At 43.8% G+C, this 18,472-nt stretch overlaps 1 protein-coding gene across 1 annotated transcript in view; it reads left to right on the top strand.

The window, feature by feature from the left end:
- Positions 1 to 1,806: 1,806 nt before the first annotated feature.
- Positions 1,807 to 18,472, top strand: part of LOC112256389 (storkhead-box protein 1) — a 50,764-nt gene continuing 34,098 nt past the window's right edge. The window contains exon 1 of the mRNA XM_042325331.1: positions 1,807 to 2,347. Within this exon, the coding sequence (XP_042181265.1) occupies positions 1,972 to 2,347 (376 nt within the window). The 5' untranslated portion in view covers positions 1,807 to 1,971. The remainder of the gene's footprint in view (positions 2,348 to 18,472) is intronic.

Consider the following 18,472-nt stretch of genomic DNA (forward strand, 5'->3'; position numbering starts at 1 on the left):
TTAACAAGTGTCATAATAAGTTGCGTGGACTCACACTGTGTGCAATAATAGTGTTTAACATGACTACCTCATCTCTGTACCCCACACATACAGATAATTGTAAGGTCCCCCAGTCGAGCAGTGAAGTGAATTTCAAACAGATTCAACCACAAAGACCAGGGAGGTTCTCCAATGCCTCGCAAAAAAGGGCATTCTGTTTGCAATAAGGCACTAAAGTAAAACTGCAAAAAAAATGTACTGTTTGAACAGTCGCTGAGATTATATTTGGTTATTAATGCAAAATAAGCTACTTTGATGATTAGCCTATATAGCATAGATCAGATCCAAGGAACCAAGCGACCACACTGCCCCCAAGGCTGCAGAAGGAATGATATGGAGTGTCTATATTTTCAGGTAATAAAGAAGTTGTCAAATGCTGGAAACTAGGTGAACAACAGACAGTAAAATAAAGCGTTAGCAAAAGTAGGCATTAGTTTTCTGGTATAGGCCACCACAAAATATCTCTCTGCCAACCCCATATGCCTTTGCCTTGTAACTGCACTCCTCTCCCCTCCCCTCACATCCCCTTCCTCCTCCGCGGGTAAAACACAGCACATAATTCATCAAGTGTAGCTTGGGTGATGTATCCTTTTCATGTACAGAGGAAACACAATATCCTGTTCCAGCACTGAGCTTAATACCACCGCTAGTCAGGGTGGCCCCTTTACTTCTACAGGGCTCTGAGTGCCCCTGAAACTATAGACAGACCTTAGGGGCTCTCTAAGACTGATATAATATCTGTCTATCTGTGGCTCTGACTGGGCCTGCTTAAAGTTGGAGCCTGGCCTAAGCCTGGCCTAATGGGGGTGTCTGTAGTAAAAGCATGTGGGAGGGAATGGTTCTCATTGTAGCTACAGTATCTATATAGGGCACTGGTTACCAAACTTTTATTAGAGCCCTGAGTTAGTTTTTCTTGTAACCTGTGACATTGCATGTACGTTCCATGTAGCAAAACTAAAGAACTATGGCACCATTTTGCAAAAATGTTCTTATCGGAATCAAATTATTTGTCTGTTGGAAGCAAGTAACCCCGAGCAGCAGTCTAGTGAGTTTATTCTTATGTAGAGGACCTAGCCTTCAACAAAAGTTGCTTTCAAGCCTGGCTCTGAGCTATCCCATGTTCTTTCTGATGTAGCAACCATTTATAAGAAAAACATTGAACAGGAACCAAGTGTTTTACAAGGAAGCATTGGAGCTGGTCTGTTGCCAAACCTTACCCTGCACTACTGATGTATTCTGAACAAACAAGATCTGTGTTATGTGTTCTGTGAGCAAGGGCATTTGTACATATCTCTTCTTGCATAAAGTCTTGCATTCATGATATTATTATGGAGCCTACACAATTAAATGACTAAGAACTGTTGAATATTATTGACTTCAGAAAAAACCCTTGGTAGGCCCAATTTCAATGTCATCCAGAATATGATTTTGATACCAGCTCTTATTAGACATTAATGTGCTATTGTGTAACATGTGTTAAATAATTACATTGTAAGAGGTGTATTATAGGCAACATGGCAAGTGTATTTGGGTTTAGAGCGCTCTCTTGTATAAGGACAGCCTTAGCCTACATAATATGCGCATTATTATTATGCCAATGCGTAAAAGCCATAGACATTATATAGGTAAAAATCGAGATTCGCACCTGTCTGTCAAGTTCCAGTTGAATTGCACTTCCAGTTGAATTGCACTTCAATAGCCAACCTAAGACTACTTTTATTGGCCCTGTCACAACTAGCTGATCCCTCCGCCTCCTCTGCCAGATTCACCACTGGTTACCTTGGAAGCAGGAGAAACTACCACAGTCTGCGCTCCGCTCAGATCACTTGGCACAGCTCCGACGAACACTGTCGGAATATTTTACAAATTCTAGCGTTCCAAGGGTATTTAGGGTGGGAAATACGTGCTTCGTTGTGTGATGATGTCTGTAGCATGATATTTTTCCTAGAATCGAGCGAATCGGCGATAACAAAAATGTCACAACAACAGCGGATCGTCCAACTGTCGACCGCCTCGCTCGCGCTGGTCTTCTGCAAGGAAGAGGAGAGCTCGATAATCACCGGTGGAGGGAAATACAACGTGAACAGTGCGAGTGGTCAGGAGATTTTTACGGATTTCAAAGCGCAAAATCTGCGCAGTTTTTGGAACAAAAGACTTGTGAAAGCGGTAGCTGAAGTTTATTTCCACGGATGGATGGAGAATTTGGTCCTTTTCGTCCATGGGAATGCCAACAACCTGGAGGTGTTGAGGGAAGCTTGGATGCGCAGAGCGCTGAGGTCACCCAAAGGGTTTGTCATCAAAGCAGTGGGTATGTGCCGGAATTATTATTCTACCATTACTATTTATACTTTGTTTGATTATTTTTTAGATTACATATGAGAACATGTTGCCTGTGCAACAAAATATATATGAATGGCCATTGCCATCATGGCGCACAATAAATGATGATTTTCTTCCATAAGAAAATTATCTAACCCCATTGATAAGTATTGACTTGAGTCCCTACTCTCCAGAATTTATATAGGGACTCTTTGGAAAATACTTTGTTTTACACAGCACTCAGCCTCGAGATGTAGGCTAATGAAAATAAAAGCCTGAGCAACTGTCAATGGGCGAGTGATCAACAGGCGGTATTCTGCCTTCTCCCTACAGTTTCAGCGATTAGTTTCTCCCACGACTGGCTCATGTGAACTACAATCCCGAAGCTGTGTTTTAATGTTTCGAAACGTCAATCATCATCGCTTGCGATACGCCTTTCGAAACATACAGTATATGGCACTTTCATCAACGAAAAAGAATCCTTAAAATATTTTTTGATTTAACTAGACAGGTCAGTTCATTAAGAACACATATTTACAATGATGGCCTACCAAAAGGCAAAAAGCCTCCTGCGGGGACGGGGCTGGGAATAAAAATAAATATAATAAAATAAAAATATAGGACAACACACATCACGACAAGAGAGACACCACAATAAAGAGAGAACTAAGACAACAACATAGCATGGCAGCAAGACATAACACAGCATGGCAGCAGCACAACATGGCACAAACAACAGAACAAAGGGCAAGAAGGTAGAGACAACAATACATCACTCAAAATACACTTACTGTAGCAGTTTTTCACAGTTCCATACAGCTATGGGTGCCTCCATTTGACCAAACGACACTTCTCGAGTTAGCTTACACACAGGTGTTTGGCGCAAGCTAATTTATTCCGCTTTCATAATGGTAGTCGAACTCGTATTTTTTTGTGTGAAAATTATTTCTGCCTGATATGAAATATATGTTCCTTATGTTTAAAAAACTGTACATCAAGCGTTGCGTGTTCATGTTTACAGCAAGTGTCAAGGCTCTTAATAAAATTTCCCAGGAAGTAGATGCATTCATCAATAGGCGCTAAAGAAAAAAACCAATAGGTGCTAACTACCTTTAGTTGGGTACCCTCATTGCTGCATGAAGTTTGGGGGTGGGGATGCTGCGATCTATATTGGTCCGCTAATACTAGTATAGGCCCAGTGCACTACTTTTGTGGAAAAATATTGATTAAAAAAACAAAAGTGTTTATATATATATTTTATTCTTATTTTTTAGGGGGTGCTGCAAGCACCCTCAGCACCCCTACTTCACGCGGCTATGGGTACCTATGCCTGTTTAATTTATGTGATTGGTAAACTATCTATTGTATTTGTCACAAAGCTTCAGCCATGATGTCCAATAAACGTCCGCTTGCTAAAAAACATTGTCTGGTAGTCTTCTACAGACTTTTGACTGACCAATCAGTGTCATCTTTCACGTTGAAACATTCTGTATGTTTGTCAAAGCCTGTTTACAAATTTCTGTACAACCTTAAATAGGCTTCTCTCTCTCTTATTACTTTCAGAAAGCTATATTTAAAAAAATCATTTTCAGGTAGCTATATTGTGCATGGTGTTTTGAACATCCATATATGTATGACATGATCTCATGGGTTGTATAGTAAGTGTAAATGACACCTCTGTGTGGACCCAATTATGGTATGATCAGGTTATAGGACAGAAATAGAGAGAAATATCCCTGTCATAAATATCCCTGCCATGACGAAAATCTACCAACTTTACCATGTCAACCTTTTGCCGCCTTTTTCTGTATATCTTAATGGTATTGCCAGTAACAACGCCTGTACTTTTATTTTGGCCAACTGAGGCATGAATATGCTAATATGTTTAAACGTCCTGCCAATGCCTCAGTATAAAACTTCCCCTTTCACCAGCTTTGGCACGCATTAAATAAATGAACATTCTGTTGTTGTCTGACATTAAATTTGTCCTTATCACTCTCAAAGCTTAAAGGAAATGCTTAAAATGTATGTAGTTCTGTCCTTGTGCTTTTCTAGTCTATTGTCACTGAAATTCTATGGCACCTAGCCCGGGGAATGCACACTAGAGGTCTTCACGGATCCACCTGTACCCAAATTTCTGGGACCTGAGCAGGTCCAGATGCAGAATTCTAATTTATGTCATGAGTCAGATCTGATCTGATTGTCACTCTTCTCTGTATGTGTCATTTTAACTGACTTGTTCGGAAGAACCCATACAGATCCAAACTTCACTGCTAACTGGAGAGGGGGAGAGAAATTGTTATTTATGTTGCTGCTCTTTGCTTTTCACAGTGTTGTTGTTGTCGTCCAATCATAAGGCATCAAAGAGGAATTTAATTTTTTCAATAATTTAATCTTTATTTAACTAGGAAAGTCAGTTAAGAACATATTCTTATTTACAATGACGGCCAAACCCGGACGACGCTGGGCCTAATGTGCGCCGCCCTATGGGACTCCCAATCACGGCCGGATGTGATTCAGCCTGAATTCGAACCAGGGACTGTAGTATTGCCTCTTGCACTGAGATGCGCCACGTGGGAGCAGTTGTTACAGTCATAGAGCCTTCATGTGGGGCAAAAGTTAGGAAATATCTAATCAATGGAAGATGAAATTAAAATGATGGAATTAAAAGTTAAAGAAGAATGATAGCTCTTGGTCGCTGTATCCTAACAGGTAGGTTGCTACTTTATATTCTGAGTTGTTGTTTGTAGCTGTAGGCCTAGCTAGCTAGCTTAGCTAGCTTCTCCCGGTTTGATGCGCTCAAGACAGGTAACTACCGGTACTTCCGGCGCCGACAGAGATGGCCGCCTCGCTTCGCGTTCCTAGGAAACTATGCAGTTTTTTGTTTTTTTTTACGTGTTATTTCTTACACTAGTACCCCAGGTCATCTTAGGTTTCATTACATACAGCCGAGAAGAACTACTGAATATAAGATCAGCGTCAACTCACCATCAGTACGACCAAGAATATGTTTTTCGCGATGCGGATCCTGTGTTCTGCCTTACAACCAGTGTAACGGAGTGGATTACATGCAGAGACCCAAAAAAACGACTCAGAAAAAGAAGAAAACGAAGCTGTCTTCTGGTCAGACTCCGGAGACGGGCACACCGTGCACCACTCCCTAGCATTCTTCTCGCCAATGTCCAGTCTCTTGACAACAAGGTTGATGAAATCCGAGCAAGGGTAGCATTCCAGAGGGACATCAGAGACTGCAACGTTCTCTGCTTCACGGAAACATGGCTAACCGGAGAGACGCTATCCGAAGCGGTGCAGCCAGCGGGTTTCTCCACGCATCGCGCCGACAGAAACGAACATCTTTCTGGTAAGAAGAGGGGCGGGGGCGTATGCCTTATGACTAACGTGACATGGTGTGATGACAGATACATACAGGAACTCAAATCCTTCTGTTCACCTGATTTAGAATTCCTCACAATCAAATGTAGACCGCATTATCTACCAAGAGAATTCTCTTCGATTATAATCACAGCCGTATATATCCCCCCCCCAAGCAGACACATCGATGGCTCTGAACGAACTTTATTTAACTCTCTGCAAACTGGAAACGATTTATCCGGAGGCTGCATTCATTGTAGCTGGGGATTTTAACAAGGCTAATCTGAAAACAAGACTCCCTAAATTTTATCAGCATATCGATTGCGCAACCAGGGGTGGAAAGACCCTGGATCATTGTTACTCTAACTTCCGCGACGCATATAAGGCCCTGCCCTGCCCCCTTTCGGAAAAGCTGACCACGACTCCATTTTGTTGATCCCTGCCTACAGACAGAAACTAAAACAAGAGGCTCCCACGCTGAGGTCTGTCCAACGCTGGTCCGACCAAGCTGACTCCACACTCTAAGACTGCTTCCATCACGTGGACTGGGAGATGTTTCGTATTGCGTCAGACAACAACATTGACGAATACGCTGATTCGGTGTGCAAGTTCATTAGAACGTGCGTTGAAGATGTCGTTCCCATAGCAACGATTAAAACATTCCCTAACCAGAAACCTTGGATTGATGGCAGCATTTGTGTGAAACTGAAGGCACGAACCACTGCTTTTAATCAGGGCAAGGTGTCTGGTAACATGACTGAATACAAACAGTGCAGCTATTCCCTCCGCAAGGCTATCAAACAAGCTAAGCGCCAGTACAGAGACAAAGTAGAATCTCAATTCAACGGCTCAGACACAAGAGGCATGTGGCAGGGTCTACAGTCAATCACGGACTACAGGAAGAAACCCAGCCCAGTCACGGACCAGGATGTCTTGCTCCCAGGCAGACTAAAGAACTTTTTGCCCGCTTTGAGGACAATACAGTGCCACTGACACGGCCTGCAACGAAAACATGCGGTCTCTCCTTCACTGCAGCCGAAGTGAGTAAGACATTTAAACGTGTTAACCCTCGCAAGGCTGCAGGCCCAGACGGCATCCCCAGCCGCGCCCTCAGAGCATGCGCAGACCAGCTGGCCAGTGTGTTTACGGACATATTCAATCAATCCCTATACCAGTCTGCTGTTCCCACATGCTTCAAGAGGGCCACCATTGTTCCTGTTCCCAAGAAAGCTAAGGTAACTGAGCTAAACGACTACCGCCCCGTAGCACTCACATCCGTCATCATGAAGTGCTTTGAGAGACTAGTCAAGGACCATATCACCTCCACCCTACCTGACACCCTAGACCCACTCCAATTTGCTTACCGCCCAAATAGGTCCACAGCCGATGCAATCTCAACCACACTGCACACTGCCCTAACCCATCTGGACAAGAGGAATACCTATGTGAGAAAGCTGTTCATCGACTACAGCTCGGCATTCAACACCATAGTACCCTCCAAGCTCGTCATCAAGCTCGAGACCCTGGGTCTCGACCCCGCCCTGTGCAACTGGGTTCTGGACTTCCTGACGGGCCGCCCCCAGGTGGTGAGGGTAGGCAACAACATCTCCTCCCCGCTGATCCTCAACACTGGGGCCCCACAAGGGTGCGTTCTGAGCCCTCTCCTGTACTCCCTGTTCACCCACGACTGCATGGCCATGCACGCCTCCAACTCAATCATCAAGTTTGCGGACGACACAACAGTGGTAGGCTTGATTACCAACAACGACGAGACGGCCTACAGGGAGGAGGTGAGGGCCCTCGGAGTGTGGTGTCAGGAAAATAACCTCACACTCAACGTCAACAAAACTAAGGAGATGATTGTGGACTTCAGGAAACAGCAGAGGGAACACCCCCATCCACATCGATGGAACAGTAGTGGAGAGGGTAGCAAGTTTTAAGTTCCTCGGCATACACATCACAGACAAACTGAATTGGTCCACTCACACAGACAGCATCGTGAGGAAGGCGCAGCAGCGCCTCTTCAACCTCAGGAGGCTGAAGAAATTCGGCTTGTCACCAAAAGCACTCACAAACTTCTACAGATGCACAATCGAGAGCATCCTGGCGGGCTGTATCACTGCCTGGTATGGCAACTGCACCGCCCTCAACCGTAAGGCTCTCCAGAGGGTAGTGAGGTCTGCACAACGCATCACCGGGGGCAAACTACCTGCCCTCCAGGACACCTACACCACCCGATGCTACAGGAAGGCCATAAAGATCATCAAGGACATCAACCACCCGAGCCACTGCCTGTTCACCCCGCTGTCATCCAGAAGGCGAGGTCAGTACAGGTGCATCAAAGCTGGGACCGAGAGACTGAAAAACAGCTTCTATCTCAAGGCCATCAGACTGTTAAACAGCCACCACTAACATTGAGTGGCTACTGCCAACACACTGTCAATGACACTGACTCTACTCCAGCCACTTTAATAATGGGAATTGATGGGAAATGATGTAAATATATCACGAGCCACTTTAAACAATGCTACCTTATATAATGTTACTTACCCTACATTATTCATCTCATATGCATACGTAGATACTGTACTCTATATCATCGACTGCATCCTTATGTAATACATGTATCACTAGCCACTTTAACTATGCCACTTGGTTTACATACTCATCTCATATGTATATACTGTACTCGATATCATCTACTGTATCTTGCCTATGCTGCTCTGTACCATCACTCATTCATATATCCTTATGTACATATTCTTTATCCCTTTACACTGTGTATAAGACAGTAGTTTTTTTGGAATTGTTAGTTAGATTACTTATTCGTTATTACTGCATTGTCGGAACTAGAAGCACAAGCATTTCGCTACACTCGCATTAACATCTGCTAACCATGTGTATGTGACAAATAAAATTTGATTTGATTTGATTTGATTTACTATGTATTCATATTGGATGATAAATAACCTAGCTATGGCAGCTATTAGTCTACTATGGCGTGAGTCGGGTTGGTTAGTTGCTGTCTATCCCTCCTTGTTCCCCATGTCACTTGCTCACACTCACAGTGGCCTACACACACAGCACAGCCCCTGCTAAAGTGTCACCTCTCTCTACCTCTTCTCCCATCACGCTTTATCAGCTCCGGTTAATAAAGTAGCTTAAAAATGTACTTTCTGCTGCTTCCCTCACTTGGATCGGACCAGTCTGAATCCGATCAGGTATATATGGAACAGGTCTAGTTGTCCTTGGATCCGTTCTGAACCGGTCCATATGGGACCCGCAATGGCCTCTAATGCACACTGCCATTTCATATTTTTTTCCTGTCTTAACAGGTAAATATTTAAAGGCCCTTATTTAGCTAAGAAAATGATGGGTTAATATGCATGCAACTACAAATTGCTAGTAGGCCATCTGTCTTCAGCCAAAATAACTGGTGGGTGTTTGATAGGAGAGAAAGCGTGCGATAGTGTGATCACATTGGCTGGTGATGATACATTACTGCAACATTGGGCATACTATTTAGCCAACACATGATGGGTTGATATGAATTTGCTTCTTTAGCTACACATAGCCTCTCTTTTCCAGATGAGCCCATACGCAGTTGTGCATGCCGCTCTGCTATTCCTCTTCTCCCGGAGTTGCAAAACCATATGAGTCCAGGGAGATATCTGGGGTGAGATATTTTCAAGACACACATCTGATGCGTGTGCACCCGCTTACATATTTGTCTAATATTCTAACTCTGGAAAGGGTATGTGTCAACATGCTGACATATCTAAGCCTTTATAATTAGGCAGATCCATATATTTTACATATAGTTTTAGAAATGTATCATATCAGTAGTCATCACCTAATCATTTATGTATCCGTATTTATTTATTTTTTCATAATTTCAATAGATATCCTTACATGATATGTAATATTCATCCTCATATGTCTGATAGAAAATGGGATAAATTCGACTCATGAAATGCCCAGCGGACAAATAATTTTACCTGTTCAGGTGCCGAAAATCATTGTGCTTCTTCACATGAAGTTGACATATCTGAGCATACATTTGCACCATATTCAGAAGTAGGCTATACAAAGCACGGAAAGGCAAACATCGTCATATTTCATCCAAGTTGCTATTTCTAAAGCACATCTCACATCTATTTTTGTTTAAAAAATGCAGTGTGGAAAATCCAGAGCTCCAATCACAACACGTTTTCGATAAAGATCTTTGCTAAAAACTCTTTGCTAAAAAATGTTATTTATTTAACAGAAAATAAATGTTGCACACCCTTAATACCCCTGCCTACCCTGTTTGTTATGGACAATGATGCGATGGGTGCAGATTGAGTCGTCGGCGGAGGTCCCTCGTAGTCCAGACAACTTTTCAATCAGTGTCGATAAAGGGGAGAAGACAGGTTAAAAAAGGATTTGTAAGACTTGAGACAATTGAGACATGTATTGTGTATGTGTGCCCTTCAGAGGGTAAATGGCAAGACAAAATATTCAAGTGCCTTTGAATGGATTATGGTAGTAGGTGCCAGGCGCACCGGTTTATGTCAAGAACTGCAACACTGCTGTGTATCAAGAATGGTCCACCACACAAAGAACATCCAGCCAACTTGACACAACTGTGGGAAGTATTAGAATAAACATGGGACAGCATCGCTGTGGAACGCTTTCAACACCTTGTAGTCCATGCCCCGACGAATAGCGACTGTTCTGAAGGTGTTCCTAATGTTTTGTACACTTAGTGTATGTGCACACGTTTTCCAAACCACACTCCAACATTTACTGTAGACTACCACACGTGATCGCAGCATCCTGAAAAGGCACTTGAACAGCTGGGGCAACCTAAAGGGCTCGTCTCAGGATCCTCCATCTTGCAGCAAGGATCCCAAACACGTGATCGCAGCATCCTGAAAAGGCACTTGAACAGCTGGGGCAACCTAAAGGGCTCGTCTCAGGATCCTCCATCTTGCAGCAAGGATCCCAAAGCAAGGATCCCAAAGCAGTTCTCTGAAATTCTTCTGGCTATTGAATGGTGATAGTTGTAGATCTTCTTGGCGCCATTAAAGCCAGAAGAATCTTTGAATAAAATAAGCTTTTCTATTAGTATTGAACAGGAACATGAAGGCTGCCAAATGTGTACTGTAACATCTGTGCAGCCAATGCTTTGGACATAGGCCCCCGTCCTCTTACTGGGATGCCAGATCACATTTATGTGAGGCATATAATTACAATGTCCAAGCAATAATTTTCACATATGTACAGTCACATGTATTAAGCGTATGTTACCTGGATATGGTCGCATTAGATTTACCATCAGAGGGAATGCCTCATCTTCCACGAAAACATAGGCTCTGTGTTTGGGTCCCCGGCAAGCTCTCTGACCTTGGTAGTGGCAGATGGCCTGTAATGAGTTGGGAGCTCAACTTGCTTCGGGAAAAGATTCCTGCATTTCCCTCTCGGCTATGCATTCACGTCGACCATGGTGAAGCCCATTTTTTGCCACAGAGGGATAAGCAACAAAATCCTCCTTCAGGACATGCCAGATTGCGTGGCACACTTCTGTGTGCTGCCACTGGCAAAAAAAACATGTCAAAGACAGCCTTCCTGAAGCAATGACGGTCAAGCTGTGAGTTCTCTCGTGCTAGAGGTTAGGGGGAAGTCGCTGATGCAAGTGGTCAAATCTGGCATCCGACATCCGAAAGTATTGAAAATGTCTTTCCTCATCATTGCTTCACATAGGTTGAACAACAGACGTGTATTCTCCAGCTCGTGTATTCTCCAGCTCGTGTATTCTCCAGCTCGTGTATTCTCCAGCTCGTGTATTCTCCAGCTCGTGTATTCTCTTCATTGGATGAACTCGCCATTTTGTCAGCAATTTTTTATTCTCCTGAGTAGTTCAATCTATTGCCATTCATAGAGAGACATGTTTGCTTCATCTTCTGTGGCTAAAAAGTAGCGTTGTAAAGCATAGACCAGACTAGCCTGACATGTAGCCAGCTAGCTACTATTTATAAACAGGCATGTAACACCGGATCCGGAAGTTCAAATGCTGTCACCAGCTAGAGTTAAAAAAATAAAAAAATGAAAGAGTGCCTCGACCCTCTTGCTTGGTAAGCTCCGATGCCTCCCCAAACCCCCTAGTGAATATACATTCCACAAGGCGGACTTCCTCACTGGATGGAACGCAACGGAAAGAGTCCGCTGCCCCCAAAAACATCTCCTCCCACATGCACGCAAGCATGTAGATCAATGGAGTGGAGCTTCAACTCACAACAAACTCCCACATACACACTCACCACATGGGGGACAAGGATATTGTTATGCACACCCTAAAAACACGAACACATGGGCGTGCATAAATGCATAGTGACACACAGGCAGACTGACAGACACACGTGCACACAAACACACACACACTCTTCTCTTCCTTCTGATCAGACTGATTCTACTCGATAGTGATTTGTTTGGAAATTAGTCCCTGCAGGTTGGTTTACTGCCTTTTCACTACAAGGCGGTCAGCAGTGAATCAGTCCTCCATTGGCTGCCAACCAGAGCCACCCTAACAACCCCAGTCCTTCAGGATTAATGTCCTTTCATTTTATGGCCAGTGAGGGACTATATAAGCCTGATGCCTTTATAGCAGACACCGAGAAAGACCTTGACATTGACTTCAACACGCCAGCTCCAACTTGGAAATGCCCCCTCTGACCTTTTCCAGGTTATAATTTGTTATGGAGTTTTTAACCAGACAATTTCCTACGTTTTGAATGTGACTAGAATGCAATTTTCCTAACTGAGAGGGCTGTTCTCTTTCTATTCACTGGAGGAAATTGGGTGGTAGGATTTGTAATGACGTTACCAGCTAACCAAACTATTTGATTAGCCTATCTTAGGCATTTCTTAAGACACTGCGCAAAAGCCCTAGCAAGAACCCTCTTTGAATATGGCCTAACCCTTGTTTAACACAAAGTCCCATCTCTTTTCTAATTGAGAGCTCGAGATGACAGTAAACCTCAGTGCAGTGGTGGGTTTAGCTAATCTACTGGTAGTAACATAACTCTTATTATAACTTTTAGGAGAAGTTTAGCCCAGAGAGAGCGACAGAGAGAGGGAAAGGTGAGAATCGATCACCACATCTCTGTAATTTATAAGGCGGGGTTAGTTTCCTCATTCGGTCTGTCTGATTATCACTGTGTCAGTGCTAATGGGGGGAGAAGACTGATGGTTTACTGGTGCCACCACTGTTTGGATGAGGGGAGAGGAGGAGAATGAGGGGAGAGAGGAGGACGATGAACGGAATGGGTGAGGAGATGAAGGGGTTTGGGTGACTGATTGAGGAGGAGGGGTGTTTGGAGGGGATGAGTGGAGGGAGACAGTGGGTGGTGAGGGTGAAGGATTGATGTGTTAAGGGAATGAGGAAACAGGGATGGTGTGAACTGGAGAATGAACAGGCTCTGTTTTGTCTTTCTGGAAATGGACCCCCCCTGGTACTGGAGTTGACCTCCTACGCTGGAGTAACACTCATCTCTCTCTGTCTCGCTCTTTCTCTCTCATAGCCTCAGGCTAGCCTCAAGGCTTATGAAATCATGAACAGATTTTTTATACAAAGAGTAGAAACTGTAGAGTGTTTTATTGGAATGATTGAATGATTGGACAGCTATGTTTGTCCTGAAGGTTCCTGAACAATTGTGGTAAAGTAAAGCATGAGGTTGGAAGGAAGGTCTTTTGAGAGAATGGTGACACCATACAAATAGATGTCCTAGGCTATACTGTTATTCTACTATGGGGGAGTGGCACTCTCATCAGTCTTGTTATGTCATAATACTAATAGCCTTGTCATGGAAGAACCTAGTTGTTGTTCAACTCTTTTCCTCAGGTGAAATAAGAGGCTTCCCTCATCCATCACAATGACTGTTAGCTGCCTCTGCATTATTGAGAAGGCTAATATGAGTCCCAAATGGCACTCTATTCCCTATAGTGCACTACTTTTGTTCTTGGCCCATACGGCTCCCGTCAAAAGTAGTGCATAATGTAGGGAATAGGGTGTCATTTAGGACGGCATCTCACTCTGGATATAGTTCCTGGTACGAGGCTACAGCCAGGCGGAGGGATATGCACGTAAGACATTAATGTTGAGTCGCCCTGTGGTGTAATGAGGTATCCTGTGTCCTCCAACACAATTTAACCCTCATCCTCCACTGTCAAGGGCAACAAGAGACTATGTCGTCACTGTCAGTGTCGTGGTATTGAATTTGAATGTGGAGCTTCCAATTGGGTAATTCAATCCAATGTAACTCTTCTCAACATCGTCGTTGTAAATGATATTGTGTTCTCAATATATTTACCTTATAAAATGCAAATAGATGAAGAAGAAAAAACGTAATTGGAGAAGTATTGCGTTAGGCCTATAAATTGAGTTGATGAGAGGATGTAGAATTATAGTACACATGCAAAACAAATGTATGCATTGGTTCCAACTCATTTCTGCAATGCTTCCCTCTTGAATCAATCATTATCTGAACACAGAGAACTTCTGTTTGTCCTTTTTCTTCACATCTTGGAGATGAAAGTGCTTGTATACTTTAAGACATAGGGAGTCTGATTTCATTGGTTTGTTTGGTCCGAGACTCGGAGCTGTACTAATGATCGTAACTCTACCAGATGTCCGCTTATTAGCCATGACATCCCCTCGACTTACTGGGGTTAAACTGCCCACCCTGTGTGTGTTTGTGCATATGTGTGTGATTGCCACGTGGCCTGGGCACCCTGTCGTGATCATGCAGCTAAGGTCAAAGGTGGCAACTTCTGGGCTAACTGGGGTCGTAGTTAAGGCAACCGGCTCATATAATCACAGCGTCTCCAGGTGTTCCATCCTCAGACTGTGTGTGTGCACGGGTGTTCGTGCTATGTTTCTAGATATTCCTCCTAAACAGAAAAAGCCCTGTTTGTGGGCGCGTGCATGCTGTGTTTCTAGATATTCCTCCGAAACAGAAAAAGCCCTGTTTGTGCGTGCGGACATGCTGTGTTTCTAGGTGTTCCTCATATACAGATAAAGCCCAGTTGAACCACCATGTGCCTGTAAAAGAAGTAGAACGCACACACACTCTCTCCCTGTAGAAGAACACACACAGTACAGAGGTAGTGTTTCTGAGTGGAGATGAGGCTTGATTACAAGTGGTCGGACTCTGCATTCAACAGGGCCAGTCAGGCGTAGCTTGGCTTGACAAACGTTTAAGCACACTGAATGGTGAAATGTGTTGGATTTGAATAATGAAGTAGCACAAACCATTTTCCTCCAAGAGTTGTCAGAATAGGCCTAGCTATTCCCTGTTGTCCACCGATTCAGCCAGACTGGCTGGGCCAGTGACGTTCTTACAAAGAAAAAAGGCCTTTTTATGAAGCTCCATCTTTCATGCTACCAGTCCAGTGTGACCTGATGCTGTTAGACATGGGTCTCGCTCTCACTCTCTGTGTGTCCTGGTCATGGACCCCACAGTGTGAGAAATGGAAAAAGGAGAAAGTATGTGTGTATGTGGTGTCTTGATAGCTATTTCCTCAGTTGCTTTATTATTAGTCCAGAGAGGAAAAGACAACCTCACCCTCCATTCTCTAACATGACCCCTCGGTGTCCCTGATCGTTTGTTAGCTACATCCTCTTCCCATTCAGCAGGAAACTCCCTAGGTGAGAATTATACAGACTGGGTCATTTATTAACCTGTAGAGTTTACCCACAACACTGGATCACAGCCAACAATTACACACAGATCTTGCACCCCTCAGCTTATTCACACTGGTGTGTGTGTGTGCATGGTTTGTGGGTGTGTGTGTGTGTGTGTGTGTGTGTGTGTCGACTGCTTTTATTGGATTTTAACCTTAATCTCACTGCTGGTCAGAGGTAGAAGTTACCAGGTGATGTAGTATTCTAGTATTTCTGTTATTATTGAAGCTTCAGCTTCCTGAGGGGACGTTGACTTAGCTTCATATAACACTGATAACACATGCTCGGAGATAGAAACACGGCCTGGTATTATTATATTATGGATGAAGATAAGAATGAATTGAAACATACGGTTTTTGTCTTTGGTTCAGTTTGTTGGCGCATCAGACGTCTCTCCGCTAGGCCTACTGCACATACTCTGGTTAGACTAGAGAGGAAATGGCTTTCATCTGGCCTCAATGACCCACGCACCACCATCACTCTTGATTAGAGGGGGTGGGAGTACTATAAACCATTCCTCTCTCCCAGGGGTAAGGGTAGGAGTGTGTGTGTGCATGCGTTTATATGTGTGTCTGCATGCCTGTGTGTATGTATGTATGTGCATGCTCGTGAATGTGTGTTCGAGGCTTCGAGCGTGTGTGTGCACGCGCGTGTGTGTGAGTGCATCCGTTTGTGTGTGTGCACACGTTGGTGTCCGTGTGTATGTGTACCATCACTCAATCTCATGGGGGTTAAGGCTCCTTGGGTGGAGCGTGCTGGAAACAAAGCTTGTGAAACTGAAGTCTTCTGCATTCCTCTGGGCTTGGTGGTCACTAGACAGCCAGGATAGAGGACAGAAGCACTGTGCTTTCTAACCATAACATGCCATTTTAATGACTAGGTCTAAACCATGCTCCGTCCCTTTATAATATCACATAATACCTTAGAAACGAATGCCAACCTTCGTCCCACTGTTTAATTAAAAAAAACATTGGAATGTAAGTTAACATGTTTATCTGCTACCTGCCTCCATGGTCAATGCATCACAGTGATGAGGGATCTAAAAGTTGTCTGAGCATCGGGTTACAGTGAGCACTTTGGGAACCGGGCCAAATAGGGGCTTATTCTCTGTTACATTATTACCTTTCTTCAGTCTAACACCTGGTTACTCTGTCTGGTTCCTAGGAACATTACAGGGTTCATTGTTTGGGGAATGAAGTGTCAGGATTCAGGTCACTATTGGCCCATTTCCTAAAACTCCGTATGCGGTGAGGAATAAGCGTTCTGTCTAGAGCAGGAGGAGGAGTCTAGGAGGAGGCCTAAACATCATCCAGGTCCAGGAAACCATCCCTTAGTGTGTTGATGACTGACGAGAAGGAGGTCAGCATCTTCACAGCTCTTATCCTGAAGACATGTCAAAATGTTGTGTCACAGAATTAGTGACACAGACTCTTCCACCTCTGACAATGAGGCTGCAGGACAGTAAACTTGCGTAGTCTACTCAGACTGGCCTGTGCTCTAGGGTATAACATGCAATGAAATGTTACAATGTAGCCTATCAACATTGCTCTCTTTTCACGCTGCTCCAATGTAATACATGTACAAATCTAACAACAGAAGACTCATCTGGGTCTGCATCCCCGCTCGCAATCACGCCTACATTATGTATATTTTTAAACCGACAGAGGAATAGACGCACATGAAGAGCAGACCGAGAGAAGCAGGTCAGTGAAAGGCGCTGCACGGTCATTCTGGAGCTATACGGAGCCCTCCGCATTGTTACAACATTTTGGAGACGCACATCGATGCAGTACGGAGCTCTGCAATTTGACTTCTGCATGGCTCATGAGGCTCCGCGAATGGGTCACACCATCCATACGGCGCCTCCGACCACATTTTCGGATCAAATATAAATTGGCTTTGAGGGCTGGTAGGGGATGAAGTGGATATTATTGGCTCTATTATTGGCTCTGCCCATAGAAGAGACCAGTGGCTGTTACTTAAATTCGACTGAATTTATAAACACAACTGACTTTATAAACATGTTATAGCAGGCGCCAGCAGGTTCTTTAGATCGGTAGGGCTGAAAAAGTCGGTAGTATCATATGAAACTGTACTATGGTATTCTAAAATGTTGGTGTCATAGGTATCGTGTTGTTTTGGCACTGTGATATTGCTGTGGTACCGATATACCGTGAACCACTACACTGACTGTTCTTTTTAATGCCGAAAAGCACCTCTGGCATCTCTATACAACAGTGTGTCTGTTTGTATAAAGTCAAATGTCTGGGTCTTTGCTCAACAAATGTGGTTAGATGTTTTCTTCACAGACTCATAACTCATATCTTTGAGACTTCAGAACATACACTATATATTAAAAATATTGGGATCCCATACTCAGTGAAGAGCTCAGTGACTTTCAACGTGGCACCGTCATAGGATGCCACCCTTCCAACAAGTCAATTCATGAAATTTCTCCTGCCCCAATTCATAGTGCCAACTGCAGAGTTTGGTGGAGGAGGAATAATGGTCTGGGGCTGTTTTTCATGTATCGGGTTAGGCCCCTTAGTTCCAGTGAAGGGAAATCTTAACGCTACAACATACAAAAAATATTCTAGACAATCCTGTGCTTCCAACTTTGTGGCAACAGTTTGTGGAAGGCCCTTTCCCGTTTCAGTATGACAATGCCCTAATACACAAAGCGAGGTCCATACAGAAATAGTTTGTCGAGATCGGTGTGGAAGAACTTGACTGGCCTGCACAGAGCCATGACCTCAACTCCATCAAACACCTTTGGGATGAATTGGAACGCCGACTGTGAGCCGGGTCTAATCAACCAACATTAGTTCCCGAACTCACTAATGTTCTTCAAATCAAATTTTATTAGTCACACGCGCTGAATACAACACTGAAATGCTTACTTACGAGCCCCTAACCAAAAATGCAGTTGAATAAAATACAGATAAGAATAAGAGATAAAAGTAACAAGTAATTAAAGAGCAGCAGTAAAATAACAACTGCGAGACTATATACAGGGGG

This window comes from Oncorhynchus tshawytscha, linkage group LG01 (genome assembly GCF_018296145.1).
Source record: "Oncorhynchus tshawytscha isolate Ot180627B linkage group LG01, Otsh_v2.0, whole genome shotgun sequence".
NCBI classification, from domain to species: domain Eukaryota; kingdom Metazoa; phylum Chordata; class Actinopteri; order Salmoniformes; family Salmonidae; genus Oncorhynchus; species Oncorhynchus tshawytscha.